At 39.4% G+C, this 18,998-nt stretch overlaps 1 protein-coding gene across 1 annotated transcript; it reads left to right on the top strand.

Annotated features, from left to right (window-relative positions):
* The first annotated feature begins 10,408 nt into the window (after positions 1–10,408).
* On the top strand, positions 10,409–18,409 carry LOC139726567 (uncharacterized). Its single transcript, XM_071637559.1, has 6 exons — positions 10,409–10,567; positions 11,924–12,188; positions 13,754–13,967; positions 14,805–15,014; positions 15,881–16,088; positions 18,177–18,409. The coding sequence occupies exons 2-6, from the start codon at positions 11,956–11,958 to the stop codon at positions 18,407–18,409; spliced, it is 1,098 nt and encodes a 365-aa protein (XP_071493660.1). The 5' UTR covers positions 10,409–10,567; positions 11,924–11,955.
* The last annotated feature ends 589 nt before the right edge of the window (positions 18,410–18,998 follow it).

The raw sequence follows: 18,998 nt of genomic DNA, 5'->3' as shown, positions 1-18,998 counted from the left end.
TGATCGATGTTCGAAACCGCCGTCTTGCTGAGCAATCTGAAAGATTCATTTTGAACGTTTACATAACATTGGTCATATTTTGCTTATTCATTCATTAACATAAATGAAAAATTCACTTAATGATAAGTTAACGCATGTAAAACAAAAGTCAATCCCGTGCAGAAATTTGTTCAAAAGTGTAAATCAGAGCTGTATCATGTGAAAATGTTTAATACCATCCTGGAAAGCCGGTTTTATCACTTTTCCACTCAATTCCGACAAATAAAACGAGCGTGGAATAATCTTCAAGTATATATAATTCTTTATTGATAGATATATCAGATTAGTGCTCGGGTATGCCCAGTCGAGAAAATTTCATCTTTATGTCAGCATTTTTTGCGCAATTTCTATTCGCACATCCTCGTGTCTGTACCACCTCTTTTCTCTCTTCTACCATCTTTTATAAGAAGGGATAGCGAAAAGTAATTACCATCACAGAGACATATCTGCCTTAGAAAGTGGCTGGTGATTATACAATGAGACACAAGTCAATTGTCTTACTATCTGCGTCAACGGCGTAGCAGGATTTCATCTTGGGGGGGGGGGGCGGTTACTCTGCGAGGGAGCGAAGCGACCGAGCCCGAGCGAGCGGAGCGAGCGAGGGGGGAGGATGTGGGAGGGGGGTGTCCCCCCTCCCACGGTAAGAACTTTTTACATTTTGATGTTGTAAATGGTGCAATTTGATGCGTGTTTTTGCGCGTTTAATCGACGTGAAACAGTCCCACTTGTTTAAGGTAGCAGTTTATCTTGATGTAGATTATTATTGAACAATTTATTTGCCTATAAAATGGTATAATTTAAATACACTTCTTGCATTAAAGGTACAGTTTACCTTTGGGAGCAGTGATTTATAAAATTTTCTCGATATCACATTTGATGCATATGTGTAGGTCAGCTGTATCACAAAACATCATATTAGGCCTATGTAAAAATTTTTGCAATAAAATTCAAAATATAAGGAGATATTGCTATTTTTTCTCAATAAACCATAACTGTAGATGGTTTAGTCTGGAAACATTTTTATCATAATCATTGTTCACATTTCATATATTTAACGACACTTAACATCGATTATACTGGCTCAAATTTTTAAAGTGGTTGTTTCTATCCCTAACTCACATCTTAGAACTATTTTGAAGCACTGATGCTGAGTTTTTGCTTTACCTGCAAATGGTAAATTATGCCTTTAATTCTTTTCACTGAATATCATGACGCGACTGAACCCGAGCGAGCGGAGCGAGCGAAGGGGGAGGGGAGGGAGAACTTTTTGCATTTTCGTGTTTTAACGAGTTGAAACAGTCATATTTTGATGTAGATTATCATTGAACAATTTGCCTATAAAATTCACTATAAATTCACTGAATATCATGAACGCGACTGAACCCGAGCGAGCGGAGCGAGCGAGGGGGAGGGGAGTGTGTGGGAGGGGGTGTCCCCCCTCCCACGGTAAGAACTTTTTGCATTTTGATGTTGCAAATGGTGCAATTTGATGCATGTTTTTGCGCGTTTTATCGACGTGAAACAGTAACACTTGTTTAAGGTAGCAGTATATTTTGATGTAAATTATTATTGAACAATTTGCCTATAAAATGGTATCATTTAAATAATCTTCTTATATTAATTCTTTTCACTGAATATCATGAACGCGACTAAACGCGAGCGAGCGGAGCGAGCGAAGGGGGAGGGGAGGGTGTAGGAGGGGGTGTCCCCCCTCCCACGGTGAGAACTTTTTGCATTTTGATGTTGCAAATGGTGCAATTTGATGCATGTTTTTGCGTGTTTAACGAGTTGAAACAGTCCCACTTGTTTAAGGTTGCAGTATATTTTAGTGTAGATTATATATTATTGAACAATTTGCCTATAAAATGTATCATTTAAATAATCTTCTTGTATTAATTTTTTTCACTGAATATCATGAAAGCGACTGAACCCGAGCGAGCGGAGCGAGCGAAGGGGGAGGGGAGGGTGTGGGAGGGGTGTCCCCCCTCCCACGGTGAGAACTTTTTGCATTTTGATGTTGCAAATGGTGCAATTTGATGCATGTTTTTGCGTGTTTTAACGAGTTGAAACAGTCCCATTGTTTAAGGTTGCAGTACATTTTAGTGTAGATTATTGAACAATTTGCCTATAAAATTGTATCATTTAAGTAATCTTCTTGTATCAATTCTATACACTGAATATCATGAACGCTGTCTGTTCAGCAATCAAACAGAATAAGCATGCACACGAGGGTGTAGATAGGGGCATATCCCCTCCCACACGAAGGTGATTTTGCGTTTCAGACCTGAAATTCAGCGATATCACGGAATTTAGCTCTTATTCCGAATGTGCACCATCTGTGTGTATGTATAAAGTCTAGTGAGGTAGAGCTTAGGGGAAGGGGGTCTGCGTTTTTAGAATTGAAATAAAGCGATCTGGGTATAGCCACAGTCTACTTCTATGCATGGCGGAAGGGGGGGGGGGGGGAGGGGCGGGCGAGCAGGGGGAAGGCGTGGGCGAGTGTTATCTCCACCCTTCCCTTCCGATGGAGCTTTTGCCTTTTTAAGGTTGAAATTGAGATATCTCGTATTCGCATATTTGATGGAATCAACATTTGGGAAATCACACACACACACACACACACACACACACACACACACAAAAAACTGATGGGGGAGACTGAGGGAGGAAAGGGTCGATTAAAAGGGGAAATTCCCCTTATACATGAGGGAACCTTGAGTTTTCGGAATATAAGTGATAAGTCTTGTGCACTCGGAATTATTCATAATTTTTTTTTGTAAATCTAAAAAGTATACTAAGCTAGGGAAAGGGGCACAGGGGGGAGGGTTTGGGAGGGGGATACCCCCTCCCAAGCACGAGAGATTTTTGCATATTTCGAATTGAAATTCAACGATCTGGTGCACACTTTGAGTGAAATTTTTTTTTTAAATCTTATTTGATGAAAGGTTGCAAAGGAGACCCGCTTCATGTGCATGCATACAGTATACACGCATTTTTTCCGCCTCCCAAATCCCCGGTCCAAATCTTAGGGGGGGGGGGGGGCGACCGCCCCCATCGCCCCCCCCCCCCCCCCCCCCCCTGGCTACGCCAGTGATCTGCGTGACAGGTCCTGTTTGGCACATGCTTCAAATATTTTTGAGCGGCGGCATCGAACATCTAGTAAAGGAAATAAGACGGTTGTGACTCCATTCTCTTGAACCTCCTTGGGCTATAATCAATAGGATGAAACAAAGAGTAGAAGGGCTTTCATACTCTTTGGGATGAACCCTATAGATAATGTCATTTGTAAAAATTTACAGCGGGACGACCATTGTCAACTTGGGAAATGCAAATGTACACAAACTTGAGAATAGCATACACAGCATACACCAGAATAATAACGAAAGAATGGAGCAAAAATATGCCTATACAGCATCCCCGCGATCCCCTCCTAAAGATTGATGATGACGATTAGTAATAATGATATTAATACTAATAATAATAATGCACTGATCTACTAGTATTTATTTTATTCTCAGTACTGTACATCATATAAAATAGTCTAGGGTTTGAAACCGTCTTCGTGTTTTCCTGCTCTATTGCACACAAGTATACCAATAGATACCGGTAGCCAAGGGCGGTGAGTTGGCTCAGTCGGTGGCGCGTCTGCCTCACGATCCTAAGGACCCGGGTTCGAACCCGAGTCTGGACTGAGCAATTAATGTTGTGCGTAAACATACCGTCCCCTCTAGCAAGAGGCAAACTACTTTGTCCCTCGGATAGGACATAAAATGGAGGTCTCGTATCTATATGAGAGAGTCACAGCTCATGCTTGTAAAAGATCCCGCTTCATTATTCATCGCAAAGAGCAGGTGTTTAACCCGGTGAAGTCACGGGTCCCACCTCACATCCATCTGGGCCCCATGGAAGACCAGCTTACATAGCTGAATGTGCACCAGCCAGGCATCTTCTCAGATGGAAATGAACAGACAGACAGAGACCGCAAGGCCTACGGATTGAGTCGTTATCAATAAAAATGCCGCAATGAAATTTTAAACCGTTGCTGAATTTCTTGTTCGTGGGCAATCGTGCACGCAATTTTGATGAGACGGAAACCAGCCAAAAGAAAAACTTTGCAAAATCATTCAAAAGTATCCTCCCGCTTTGGTTTTCCTGGTTTTGGTACAATTCTCAATTTTGGTAAGATTCTCTGGAATTCATTCAACTAAGTAGCAGTGGAAAGAAATAGATAGAGACCTTAAAGTGTGACCGCGGTAATGTTATATTTTTGCGCTGAAGACCTTTTTTTTTTTTTTTTTTTTTGCTTGTCAGCTGAAGAAACCCGGAAGTGACACCAAAGTTGCGCTGAAGGTTCCCCCCTTTTTTCCTTCTTAGCTCATGAAACCCGGAACTAGTGCCCGTTCACACACACATGTACTTTGGAAAACGTTCCGCCCTGTACCGGCCCCGTTATAAACAAGAAAGAACTTGCATGCAGGTGACTGGTCCGTCAATCATTGATTGAATGCAAAAACAAACTTATTTTCCGGGAAGGGGGTTGATATTGCCACTAAATGACAGTCTTAATTAGTGATGGTTGAAATTTCTCAAGGTTAACACAAAGGAACGCTTTTCGGTGAAATCATATATATGAAACCTATGATGTATCGTCTGGGATAGGTGCATGATAGGTGTCACATTTCACAGTATAGGAATTTGAGTTTCCAGGTTGATTGATAGGCAAATGACAAGTACTAAAGGCAAAACTTGTGAGAAACATTCAAATGACACGATATATTTGAAGATTAGTTCTTTCTGAGTAGTCTTTTGAAAATACTGAATTACAATGTATTGTGTGATACCTATGTCACATGAAAAAATAAAGGGAATAATAAGAACACCATTACAGGGTATTTCACAACCATAATTACTTCATATTTTGGTCCCTCAGCAAATTACAGCCAGGAAAACCCTCACTATATCATCAGAATTGGAACAGAAAAAACATTCAAAATCTGACGGACATGGTTGTCAAGTTTATGATTGCCATGGCAACCAGCAATATCGAACATAGCTAAATTAGGCCTGTACAGAATCAAAATGTTTGCAATAAAATATCAAAAAGGTCATCGAATTTGGTTATAGTCTGGGTGCCAAAGGCTGAACCTTGTTTTACCGTCCACCCAATGTTTTTTGATGGTTCTACCCTATTTCGGGGGTGCTGAATCCGAATCTGCATGATGCAACTCTTGCATCCTTGAGGGTTTTGAGATATTCAAGATGGCCGTCAAAATGGCCGCCCAAACCAGAAATTCCCATGTATTTCCTTCTAAAATGGTCAGAAATTGAAAACAAATGATGGTTTTACCCTATTTCGAGGGTGCTGAATCCAAATCTGGATGATGCAACTCTTGCATCCTTGAGGATCTGGAGATATTCAAGATGGCCGCCAAAATGGCAGCCAAAACCGGAAATTCCTATCTGTTTCCTTTTAAATGGTGAGAAATTGAAAACAATTGATGGTTCTAAGCTATTTCGAGGGTGCTGAATCCGAATCTGGCTGATGCGACTCTTGCATCCTTGAGAATTTTGAGATATTCAAGATGGCCGCCAAAATGGCCGCCAAAACCCGGAAATTCCCATGTATTTCCTTCTAAATGATGAGAAGTTAAAAACAATTGATGGTTCTAAGCTATTTCGAGGGTGCTGAATTCGAATCTGGCTGATGTGACTCTTGCATCCTTGAGGATTTTGAGATATTCAAGATGGACGCCAAAATGGCCGGCAAAACCGGAAATTCCTATATATTTCCTTCTTAATGGTGAGTAATTGAAAACAATTGATAGTTCGAAGCTATTTCGACGGTGGTGAATCCGACTCAGGATGATGCAACTCTTGCATCATGAATGGTTCTGAGATATTCAAGATGGCCGCCAAAATGGCCACCAAAACCGGAAATTCCCCTGTATTTCCTTCTAAATGGTGAGAAATTGAAAAGTTGTTGATGGCCCCTTTACCCTAGTTCGAGAGTGCTGGATCAGAATCTTGATAAAACTCTTGTATCCTTAAGGGTTTTGAGATAATAAAGATGGCCACCAGAATGACCGCTAAAAATGGAAACTCACATGTAGACCCCCTTTTTCCTTCTAAATGGTGTAAAATTGAAAACAAATTGATGGTCTTACCTTATTTTGAGTTTGCTGAATTTGAAGCTGCAGGATACAGCTCTTGCATCATGGATGGTTTTGAGATGATAAAGATGGCCGCCAAAATGGTCCCCAAATGGCCTTCAAAAACGGAAATTCCCATGCAGGCCCCCTAATTCGTTCTAAATGGTGTAAAATTGAAAACAATTGATGGTTTTATCCTATTTTGAGGGTGCTGAATCCGAACCTGGTTGATGCAACTCTTGTGTTTTGGGGGTTTTGAGAATTCCAAGATGACCGCCAAAATAACTGTCAATATTGAAATTTTTGAGACCCTATTCAGCACCCTCGACATTTTGTTGTTCCCATTTTTGCATTCCCTAGGGTTTTCAGATGTTCAAGATGACCGCCAAAATAATTGGCAGAAATTGAAATTCCAGTGTTAATATTCTTTTTTTCTAAATGGTGAAAATTTGAAAATAAATTGATGGTCTCACCCCATTTTGAGGGTGCTGAAGGTTTTGAGATATTTACAAAATATAATGTCCTGTATAAACGGAAATTCCTTGATATTTTCTTATAGATTGTGAAATATTGTGCTATAACGTGAACCGAGGGATTAAAAGCAATAATCCGTATACTTGAATTCAACTCGGTTGAGCAAATTTGTCAAATCAGCCAACAATTAATGGCATCCAAAATGACTGTCACAATGGTATTGTAATATACTGAGATATTCCGATGTGTCTCAAACGGAACTTTAACACGTAATGGAAAGAGTAATGATATTGACATCATACTGAAACGTACAAACACAAAGATAAGACTGAATTTGTTTTCATGCACAATTGTTATAAAGTAATGCCTGTGGTAGCCAATAAGGGCTCCGCAGACTGATGTGAAGTTAATCCTCTATTGGCTATAAGAGTAGTATTAAATTATGGCCTGCTGTTGGTATTTGGTGTTGAAATTTGTCTTGTATTCTTATGAGTCTCACCGCGTACTCTTATGAAACTTGTGGCATATTCTGATTACGTCACTAGAAATGGTTGCATCCATGACCACTATAGTAGATATCAATATAAGGGTAATTTCAAAAGCGCTCTGCGTGATTATGATATTCGTAAGTACTGGATTATCAACTATTACCTTACATGTTGTCGTTTTGTTTGTTTGTTTTTTTTACTGCGCGTTACCTGTGATTTTTCCATCCCCTCGTGTGTATATGATAATATCGTCGCTTGGGCGACAAGATCCTGTATCTGAAATTTTAGTGAAAATGACTTTTTTGAATAAACAGTCAGATAATCAGTTAATGATGTCCTGTCCAAACCTTAGCTGTCTTACCCCAAAAATGAAGCTACCATGGCATGTCAAAGGAAGGGTCCTCTCATTTGTTATAGTGCTTTGGCTGCTATGTTTGTTTGCTTTTTGTTTTTGTTTTTGTTTTTCTCTCCTGAACATGTGACATTTTGTAGATACGAGGTTTGTCGCCCCATACATATATATATATATATATATATATATATATATATATATATATATATATTACATCGTATTGAAGAAAAATTTGAAGCAGAACAATAAAAATGTCCAACTCTTGTCTTCAACAATGTCATCAAGAACCACCAATATAAACCATTTAACCAATGTGAGTGTTCATGGATGAAACGATTAAAACTGTTCATGGATTAAAACAGGTAATGTTGGGAATCTCAGTAAACTTCTCTACATCACTATCACAATATAATCGAGATGGGTATGTCTTGTCCACTGATTGTTAGTGTTCAAAACATATCCGTGATATGTAGATGAAACAGTGTAATCTTTCAAATATTCAACCGCATCTGTAGTCTTGCAGGATTCATTCCTGGCACAGCTGTATCTTACAAACTCCAAGATATCCGGTAAAGCTGGTTTCACTGTACAGTAAGTTCAAACTGGGATGTACAATATGCGTTCTTTTATCAGCAGAATAGTTTGGTTTAGATTTTGCCATTGACGAAAACCTGAAATAGGGTAAAACCATCAATTGTTATCAATTTCTCACCATTCTGGCGAGTATTTTGGCGGCTATCTTGAATATCTCCAAACTCTCAATGATGTAAGGGTGGTATCGTCCAGATTCGCATTCAGCACAATGATCGAAATAGGGTAGAATCATCAATCAAATTGTTCTCAATTGCGAAACATTAAAATTGACATACGTGGAAATTTCCGGTTTTGACGGCCATTTTGAAATCGGAATAAGATAGAACCATCAATCGTTCTCAATTTTGAACCATTGAGAATGAAATACGTAGGAATTTCCGTTTTGGCGGCCATTTTGGCGGCCATCTTGAATATCTCAAAATCCTCAAGTATGCAGGAGATGCAGATTCGGATTCAGCACCCTCCAAACAGGGTAAAACCATCAATTGTTTTCAATTTCTTACCATTTAGAAGGAAATACATCGGAATTTCTGGTTTTAATTGGCGGTCATTTCGGCGGCCATTTTGGCGGCCATCTTGAATATCCTCAAGGATGCAAGACTTGCATCACCCAGATTTGGATTCAGCACCCTCAAAATAGGGTAAAACCATCAATTGTTCTCAATTTATAACCATTTAGAAAGGAATACATAGGAATTTCTGGTTTGGGCAGCCATTTTGGCGACCATCTTGAATATCTCAAAATCCTCAAGGATGCAAAAGTTCCATTATCCAGATTTGGATTCATCAGCATCCTCGAAATAGAGTAAAATCATCAATTGTTTTCAATTTATCACCATTGAGAATGAAATACGTGAGAATTTCCGGTTTTGGCGGCCATTTGGTTGGCCATCTTGACTATCTCAAAATCCTCAAGGATGCCGGAGTTGCATCATCCTCATTCGGATTCAGCACCCTCCAAACAGGGTAAAACCATCAATTGTTTTCGATTTATCACCATTTAGAAGGAAATACATTGGAATTTCTGGTTTTAATTGGCGGTCATTTTGGCGGCCACTTTGGCGGCCATCTTGAATATCTCAAAACCCTCAAGGATGCAAGAGTTGCATCATCCAGATTCGGATTCAGCACCATCGAAATAGGGTAAAACCATCAATTGTTTTCAATTTCTCATCATTTAAAAGGAAATACATGGGAATTTCCGGTTTTGGCGGCCGTTTCGGCGGCCATTTTGGCGGCCATCTTGAATATCTCAAAATCATTAAGAATGCAAGACTTGCATCATGCAGATTCGGATTCAGCACCCTCGAAATAGAGTAAAACCATCAATTGTTTTCAATTTCTCACCATTTAAAAGGAAATACATGGGAATTTCCTGTTTGGGCGGCCATTTTGGCGACCATCTTGAATATCTCAAAATCCTCAAGGATGCAAGACTTGCATCATCCAGATTCGGATTCAGCACCCTCGAAATAGAGTAAAACCATCATTGTTCGCAATTTCTCACCATTTAGAAGGAAATACATGGGAATTTCCGGTTTTGGCGGCCATTTTGGCGGCCATCTTGAATATCTCAAAACCCTCAAGGATGCAAGAGCTGCATTATCCAGATTCGGATTCAGCACCCTCGACATAGGGTAAAACCATCAAAAAACATTGGGTGGACGGTAAAACAAGGTTAGGCCCCAAAAATGGCTTTGGCACCCAGACTATTAGTGAAAAATGGTAGGGATACAGCGCTCCCCTTGGGCTTTCTAGGTTTGGAAAGGGTTCAAGTAGAAGCGCACAATAATATGATTGATGCTGTGTTTTGTTTAGGCCTATTGGTGCGTTGTTTGTTTGAGTGGGTTTCTCTTCTTTTTTTCTTTCTTTTTTTTTTGGGGGGGGGGGGGTGTGCAGCAGCACATCTCGCCCAATGTATTGCATGCCCCTCCCCCCAAATCGTCGTTTGACGCATCGTCAGATCACAGATGGCGCTCACATTTGAGTGGATTTTCATCATCCAGCTGTGGTGCGATGCATACTTACTGTAAAAGTGGAAATTTTCGCCGTGTTGAAATTTTCGCGCATTTCGCTCAACCAGAAACTAGCGCGAAAATAAAAGCATGCGAATATTTTTGCCTGCCATACGTTCCTGTGCATGATGTCTTAAAAAACACGCAAAACTCTTCTGACCCGGCCTAGCGCGAAAAATTAGTCACGCGAAAATATCCACTTTTACAGTAGTACACTGTGGATGTCAAAATTAGGCACGATCGATCGAACACACTCATCATAAGGATCGATCACTGCATATTGTATCGCACAAAATCAAGCATAACGCATAGCATTCAAGGGATCAAGCAGCTGAATTTCGAATGTTTTATGCATGCGCAGTGTTTTGTGAATGATCTGTGCTATGGTGGTGCTGTAAAGCCTAGATAGATCCGATAGATCTACGTGTAGTGCTCTGCCGAGAGCTAACGTTAGAGGTAAAGTTCATCGATCATCATTAACATTTTGTAAAGTAAGTCTTCAGAATAAAAAAACGTCCGGTGAAGTCAGTCCCACTCATTACGTTTTTTGTTGTGAATTGCATTGCAAGTGCTGTTAATCTAAATATTTGTGTTTGTGCTGAATGCTTTACCTGTGATACAACTAGTTCTAGATCTAGTAAAATAAAAGAAGGAAATGGTAGGTGTGCATGGATGGTGTGCATTTCTACAGTAGTATCATGGGGGGTTGGGTTTCCGGACACATAAGTTCGCGCATGAAAACTTACCTATTTTACATGGAATATGCACCCTCGACGTTACCATAACTGCGTCTGCGACCAGCCCCAACGGGGCTACCTTTACCATAGCCCGACCAGACGCTGTAAGTACGCTGTGCGCGACGTACCTACGTACAGCGACTGGGCTGTGTATAGTTACCTTTACCATAACCGCAGCAGCGACCCCATACGGACAAATACGTACCGTACAATGTAACTGTGTTACAGCGCCCCGCGACGGGGTTACCTTTACCATAAAGACTTGATATAGACTCCTCATATTACTAGACAACATACTCTGAAAACGGCGTGCATACATGATAATTAGCTATGTCTGTAACAGTTATAATTATTGCTGTGAAATTTCATGAAACCGCAGTCATACGTTTCATTAAATCATGGTCCATTTTGAAATTTCTGATTTTAGAATGTAATTTTGGTAATTTAATCATGTAACGTTATAATGTGGCATAGAGTCTACTCGTCATAACGTTAGAAATACACACCATGCACGCCTTCCATTTCCTTCAATCATGGTTATGACGTACATGAGTGGACAACAACAATATCAAAAAGAATATATATATATATATATATATATATATATATATATTAAATCACTTTTCTAGCATTATATGAAAAAGCACTTGACTATCTGCTTTCAGAAAGCAGGTTAATAATTTATAAATTACTTAACATCATGATATTAAAGCTCATGCCAGTATCAAAGTAGATGGAATGTGTGATTTTCATGAAAAATGAATTTTTGTGGAATTTTCTTTGTATTATTGTCCACACATATGTCATAACCAGTAGTCTCCTCATTCAGCAGTGAAAAGAAAACTTTAAAAATTCATAACATTTGCATTGTCAGCCATTGATTGTCAAATTTTCCGCAAACTTTCACTGATGTGTTCTACTAATTGTTGCTGTTTTCACGTAATTCACGTTGCTCATTTGGTTTGGGTTCCCTTTTAAGTCCTCTGACTTGATTTCTTGTCAATCTGCATATTACATGCAAGTTGTATTAAAAGTCGATTAAAAAGAGATTGATATCATTATTTTCTCTCACCAGTCGGGAAGAATCTTGGAGGTCAAGCAACAGCCATGGAGGTAGACCTAAAGCAGATACCACAATCGACTCCAAAGGAGACTAGAGGCCAGAAGTTGAGGAAGCCTAGAGACCAAGAGAAAGGATCTCTGTCTCTCTCACTGGATGACACAGGAGAATCCACACGCTCTCTGCTCTCTGTTCTCTCCCATAGTAGTGTTCAAGATCTTCCTGAGGACATCCTTGAGGATAAATCTCCAGACTCCTCAGCATCTTCATCTAAATCTTGGTATGTTGCATAATGAATTATGTATCACTTTAAAACTTAAATGGGCTTTTGTAAAGTATTAGTTTTATCAAATCACCATTTCAGATTGTAGATACTTTGCATGTCCACATGAATTCTTGCTGAAAGAAATATTTTATACATCAGCACTCTTGTAAATAGATGATCATTTATGGGCCATCAAGCAGAGATTTTAATCTATACGCTTATGCAGCCCCGACTCACAGACAACACAGCATTTTGTGTTCATTATTTTAATTCTAAAAAATAAAGTGGAGTCTGAAATGTCACGGAAAAAGCCATAATGCGAAATCAATGTCATTCCTTTTTTAATGTCTTGCTCCACTGTGGTCCGGCATCAGATTCCTTGTCATCTCCCTCTTCGCTTGGTTAGTTTGCGAATTAAGTCATATTCAGTCAGATGTTGTGAATACCCGAAGCGGATGACATCAGCTCATCCTTGTTAAAGTGGATCACTCTGAATCTGGTTTTATAGTCAATCTCCTGACTAGCATCTGACAGACAGACACCTTTTGGCTGCACACCTTTTCTTCTTTTTATTAAGTATGCACTGAATAAATAATGATAGTAATCAAAACTTTTATCAGTTTTATCAGTGTCCTAATGAAATCCTTACATTCTCTGAATGAAAAAAAAAAAATGCATGCACACACAATATTACTGAGTCCCACTTCAATATCTGTTTATATCACCAATTTACCTATCATCAACAAATACATGAGTATGCTGTTTCCATTTAATAATAACATTATAAACTTGAAAATTGGGTCACATTGCAAGTTTAAAAGTTATATCTGGTGCGTGCACTTTCAAGTCACAATTAACAATAACATGACATGAAATATGATAACTGCTGTTAATCCAATTCAGCTTCTCAGTATCTTTTTTCACTAATTGCATTAAAAATTCTGAAAAAAAAAGGAGCAAAAAAAAAATGAAGGAAACACTGCATGGGCTTACTAACCAATCATAATCAAACACATGTTGTCAACTAACTCAAAAAAGAGAGGCCGAAGGATGCCAAATTAGCACTGGGTGGCACAGGAACCAGAGTAAGATACTTTGTCAAAGCTAATTGTAGGACTGCATGAGAGACTGTATAGGCATTTTCACAAAGTGTAGCCATCATTAACTTTGCAAATAGGATACTTTGTGAAGTGTGCCTATCGCGCAAAGCCCAATGAATGCATTTCATGAAGTGTACCTCTAGTAAGGGACACTTCATGATAAAAAAGAAAATACTTGGACCTTGTTCTTACAGTTCTGTGATGTTTTGTATGAAGAAAATAGTAGCACTTTGACTCTGAAATTGCTATAGATCGAGAATTCACCACGAGAATATCGATTCCGGATTAGACTCAAATCAACCAGCGTGACGTATGTGGTGAAAAGGGATGAAGGGCTTGAAAAAAACGGTATAAAACTGGTTGTGCACAGCATAGAATCATTTTGTAACGTCTTATTGTTGTGTAATGCAGGATATCCCATTCCAGATGTGGTTTGTGTTAATAGCACGATTTGGTTCTTTGCTTCTTTGATTTACAAAGTAATTCATCCCAGTCGGCATCAAGATCATTATCTTCATCTCGATCAAAATCTGAGACCGAGAGCCGCAGTGGATCATCGACATACTCCCGAGTCAAGATAGAGTCACAATCATCTTCCTCACACACATCATCCAGCAAGCCTCCTCCACTCTCCCCCTGGGAGAAGTGGCTGGTGGAGAAGACTAAGCAGGAGAGGAAGAAAGCCAAGGTCAAGGTGAGAACCTGCTACTGATGCACAGGGAAAAAATAATCTCTTTTGCTATAATTGGCAAAGGGTGATCAAAAGGATCATCACTGGAGATTATTGATTCATATTAAAGACTAGTTGGAACGACTAGAGACTATCTAATTTGCCTTGATTTCCTTTTAGAGAAGCTCAAATAATTTCTTTGTGTTTTGTCATGCTTAGGGCATAAGTACAACATTTATGTAAGTTTGTACAAGTTTCCCAAGAGTACTGACTTCTGTATCGTAAACACATTCATACATAGAGACTCAAGTGAAAACATTAGATTTGCCATCTGCACACTAGTTTTGCTTATTTCTGTCCATCCTCAAATCATCAACATGTTTTTTATACAAAAAGAAAAAAAGCTGGCAGTCTTGACGGCCACTTCTTACAAATGTCTCTGGTCATCAGACACAGATATCCCTGGATGCTTACATTCAGATTCCTTATGGATGAATCAGTGGGTATCCTACAGGTTATTTTATGAGAAAACAATCTGAAATAAGGATGAGTCACTTTCCAGCAGTGTAAAGATGATAGTAATGTATTCTATGTAGCAAGGGTTGTAAGTGTGAGGTGTCTCTTACTACCAACATTGAAAAGACATATCAATTTTGATGAGATTAAGCAGGATAAAGTTTTGTGTTTTGTTTTTTTTTTTTTGTTTTTTTTTGTTTTTTTTGTTTTTTTTGGGGGGGGGGGGGTTTATGAACTCTAGTCAGGCATAATGCCTTTAAAAACTACTGAATATTGGTAGATCATTAATGCAGCAACTTAAACCTAGTTCTATATTCTCTATGTTTGTATCGTGCTCCACAACAGCTGAAACAGGAACGAGAGAAGCTGATGAAAGAAAAGGAAAACAAGAAAATGAAAGAAGCCCAGGCGAAAATCATAGCTGCTAAAGTCAATGTATGGATTGAAGAAAAGACTGCCAAGGAAATAGAAGCCCAGAAAGCCAACATGAGATTGCAGAGAATGCAGAGAAAGGTGGAGGAGGAGGAAAAACGAAGGATAACAGATAAAGCAAAGGTACGTCACTGATTTGTAGAAAGCAGTGTTAACATGACATGTACTGTAAAACTATAAGTTTTCAGGTGTATGAAACTTTTTTCAATTTCACAAGGAGCCAAGATTTGCAAAAATGAAATGCACTCGAAAGGCTTTGTCCACATAATTAATTGAATGCCAGTGACAATTCGCAAAAGTTTTGTGCTGTGAAAAAGACCATCAGTTCCAGTTCATGAAAGTTTCATGCTGAAAATGCTTCTGGTTTTACACTAAGTGTTAATGTTGCACAATCGTGCTAATATATTGGATTTGAGTCCTTGAATACTCTGAATAAAGCAAAATGATTTATATATTTATCTATGCAATATGATATATGTATGTGTCAATTCAAGCCAAAAAAGAGAGCTAGCATCAGCTTGATTGGTGCACATTGACCTTCCATGCATGTATAAATGTATGTCGTGATTATGAGGGCATGGTAAATGTAAAAGACAAATAATCAGTTTGGGGGAAAAATCCATTCATTAACATGCTCTATGCTTTAAACATACTAAATACAATCTTGTGCAACAGACTTCACATGAACCTGAACAAATACTGTATGCAAAAGAACAAACAAGGAATTGTTTATGCTGCCTGTAGTGAGGTCATTTCATGTTCTCTGATAATTATCATTGTTGGCCAAGAGTGAAATAAAAAAAGATTAATAGTTGATCTAACTGGGCTTCAAAAACATTTGTAGGAGCCAAAGTGGGCCTCGGGTTGAAAAAGACTGAGAAGCATGGCTTTACATCACATGAGTATCAGTGTGTGATGACACCCCCTGGTTGTCAGTTTGCAATGAAAGCTCACATTCAGGTTTCTCGTCTGTAAAAATGTTCTTGCAGGCCAGCTACTCTGAGTGGGCAGAGAAGAAGAGAGCTGAGGACAAGAGGCAGAAGCAGAATCATATGGAGGAAGAGAAGAGGAAGGAGGAGGAGAGGAGGGCCAGGAGGCAGGAGGCAGAGGCAGCCTACCAGAAGTGGTATGACCAGGCCGGTAAGCGAGCCCAGCCCTCGGCAGGCAGTGCATGGCAGGCAGGAGGGGCACAGAGAGGTAAGTCTACCACCTCCCAACCTCTGTTTCCAGATGCACAGACCAGAATATATCATAAACAGACCTTTTTTGTAAAATGTAGAAGTTTTCTCAAATCACAGGAAGAAACTAGAAATGTCACTATGGCGACTGGTATGCCTCCGCCATTATGCATGATTCTCCCAGTAGGTGTATAGTACAACGTCTTCACAAGGTGTGATGACAGTTTCACATAACTGGCAAAATACTGAAATGACAGATTTGTCAGAAATGTCTTGAATTAGGTTTGCTGTGATTGTCTAAGAGTGCAGGTTTGTATGTATTTGGAGAATTGAGGATTGTAATTGACTTTTGACTGACCCTTTATTAAGTGTATGCATTGAGTAATTTTCAAGGTATGAAGAAAAAGTGTAATTACAGTATACAATAGATTTTTTTTAAAAACATTTTAGCCTGGCCTTTGCCCCTTAATGTTTGGCCTTGACCTTCTGGCAGGAAATTTCCCAGAGGAGCTCCGTTAGATAATACATGTATATAATATGATAAATTTTAGGATTTGACCTTGATCTTTGATCTTAGACCTCTGTCTGATTTCACTCAAAAACTAATAAAGTAATTGTCCCATCATACATCATCCTTGGACAAAGTTTGGTGAAATTTGCTTGATCGAGTCTTGAGTTATCGCGTAAACGGATACAATTTCATGATTTGACCTTGACCTTTGACCTTTGGCCTTCAGCCGATTTCACCCAAAATCTTATCAAGTAATTGCCCCATCATACTTTATACTTGGACCAAGTTTGGTAAAATTCCAGTCAATATTATTCAAGTTATCGCATAAACGAATGTGGACAGACGGATGGACAACCCGAAAGCATAATGCCTCTGGCACCACTTTGTGGCAGAGGCATGAAAAGAAATCATACGATAATGCAGAGTATAAATGTATACATATAATCAGAATGTTATGATACAGAAAGCTTTTAAAGGACAAGTTCACCTTCATAGACATGTGGATCAAGTGAATGCAGCTATATTTATGATAGAACACATCGGCAAGAGTTTGGGGAAAATTGGACAATCCGTTTAAAAGTTATGAATTTTTGAAGTTTCTGCTTAGTCACTGCTGGATGAGAAGACTACTACAGCTTGTGATGTCACATGTGTACAACTATATAAAGAAAGTATAAGGAAAATTCAAGATATTTTCACCTTTCTCGCATAATAAAAGAACACTTGACTTCCCTCTTTCAGAAGGCAAGGGGAATGATATTACCCTTAACATACGTCAGTGATGAGCCAAGAAAATGTGCACTTTTTTCAAAAAGTAACATTTTGTGAAATTCTCTTTATATTTTCCTTATAATGTTGTACGCATGTGACATCACACACTCTAGTAGTCTTCTCATCCAGCAGTGACTGTGCAGATACTTTAAGAATTTATAATTTTTGAACGGATTGTCCGATTTTCCCCAAACTTTCACTGATGTGTTCTACAAATATTGCTGCATTCACTCAATCCACATGTATATGAAGGTGGACTTGTCCTTTAAAGGCTTATCTGGTTAATGTCTCTTTCAGCCATTATCCACAGGTGTAAGTTTAGACATCAGGATCGTCTTGAAAAACTCTAACTTTTTATTCAGACAAACATGACTTACCTACTTTTTTTTTTTTCCAGAGTAAGAAATAGGATTTTCAGCTCAGTTGTATTTCTAAAACCTCTCAATGTTAGATATCTGTGCTTAATAACTCAAGCGTTTTGTACCAGGGTAGGCAAGAAATACTTACTAGAACATGGATTCAAGTGACCTAGGTTGAGCTTTATCAGTGCGCAGGAGTTGAAAAACGATGGTCTTGAAATTTGGCCCAATAGCAGTTGTTAAGGGCTTATTGTTGCCTTCTGTTTGCAGTTCTTCAAAGACAATTTTTTACAATATCTTTCACCTTGTGCAAGGTTGCGATCATGATTACCTGTTGAACCCCAATTCCTACCATGTCAACCTCCTCCCTCACACACCCCTCCCAAGAAAAGAATTTTATGAAATGGTCATCAAGCTTCTCTGTGAAGCATATGCTGTAATGCTTATCTTGCTTTCATTGCATTAGGTTATGACAGAGCCAGCTACCCACAGCCGGGCTACTGCAACCCCATCCCCTGGATGCCCATCCACACTCCACAGGAGCACTCCAAACCTGAGCCAAGGAGCCAGAGAGGGAGGAAAAAGAAAAGCTCATGCTCATCTTTGGTCAGGCAAATCCAGCAACCAGCCTCGCCCCCTCTGCTCTTCAAAGAGAGGGCTGCCAGGGATGGGAAGAGTGCTTGGGCGTGGCCGAGATGACAGGAAGGTGTTCTCACATGAGCAAAGCGTGACAAATAGTTCACATCTACAGAGGTTGTAAAAGCCATTTCAACAGGAACTTCAAGAACATTATTAATTATACCCCCACCCACACATAGTGTGTAGGGGGGGTATATAGGAATCATCCTGAGGTCGGGTGGCCGGTCGGTCGGTCGGTCGGTCGGTCGGTCGGTCGGGCGGGCGGTCGGGCGGTCGGTCCGTTGCAAAATCTTGTGGGTCGAACTCCTCTCTCATTTTTTGAGCAATTGACCCCAAATTTGGCATGTGTGACCGCTATCAAAGGTAGATGTGCCAGACACCTTTTTCGTTAGTATCGCATAATGCGTTGCCATGGAAACAGCATATTTTCGTAAAAACTTGTGGATCGAACTACTCTCTCATTTTTTGAGCAATTATCCCCAAATTTAGCATGTGTGACTGCTATCAAAGGGAGATGTGCAAGACACCTTTTTCGTTAGTATTGCATAGTGAGTTGCCATGGCAACGGCAAATTTAAAAAAAATCTAGCAAAATGTTGTGGATCGAACTCCTCTCTCATTTTTTGAGCAATTGACCCCAAATTTGGCTT

The sequence above is a fragment of the Diadema antillarum genome, unplaced genomic scaffold, assembly GCF_040938485.1.
Source record: "Diadema antillarum isolate AM-2024a unplaced genomic scaffold, OU_Dant_1.0 seq00000089_RagTag, whole genome shotgun sequence".
NCBI lineage: Eukaryota > Metazoa > Echinodermata > Echinoidea > Diadematoida > Diadematidae > Diadema > Diadema antillarum.
This window is presented reverse-complemented; position numbering and strand designations above follow the sequence as displayed.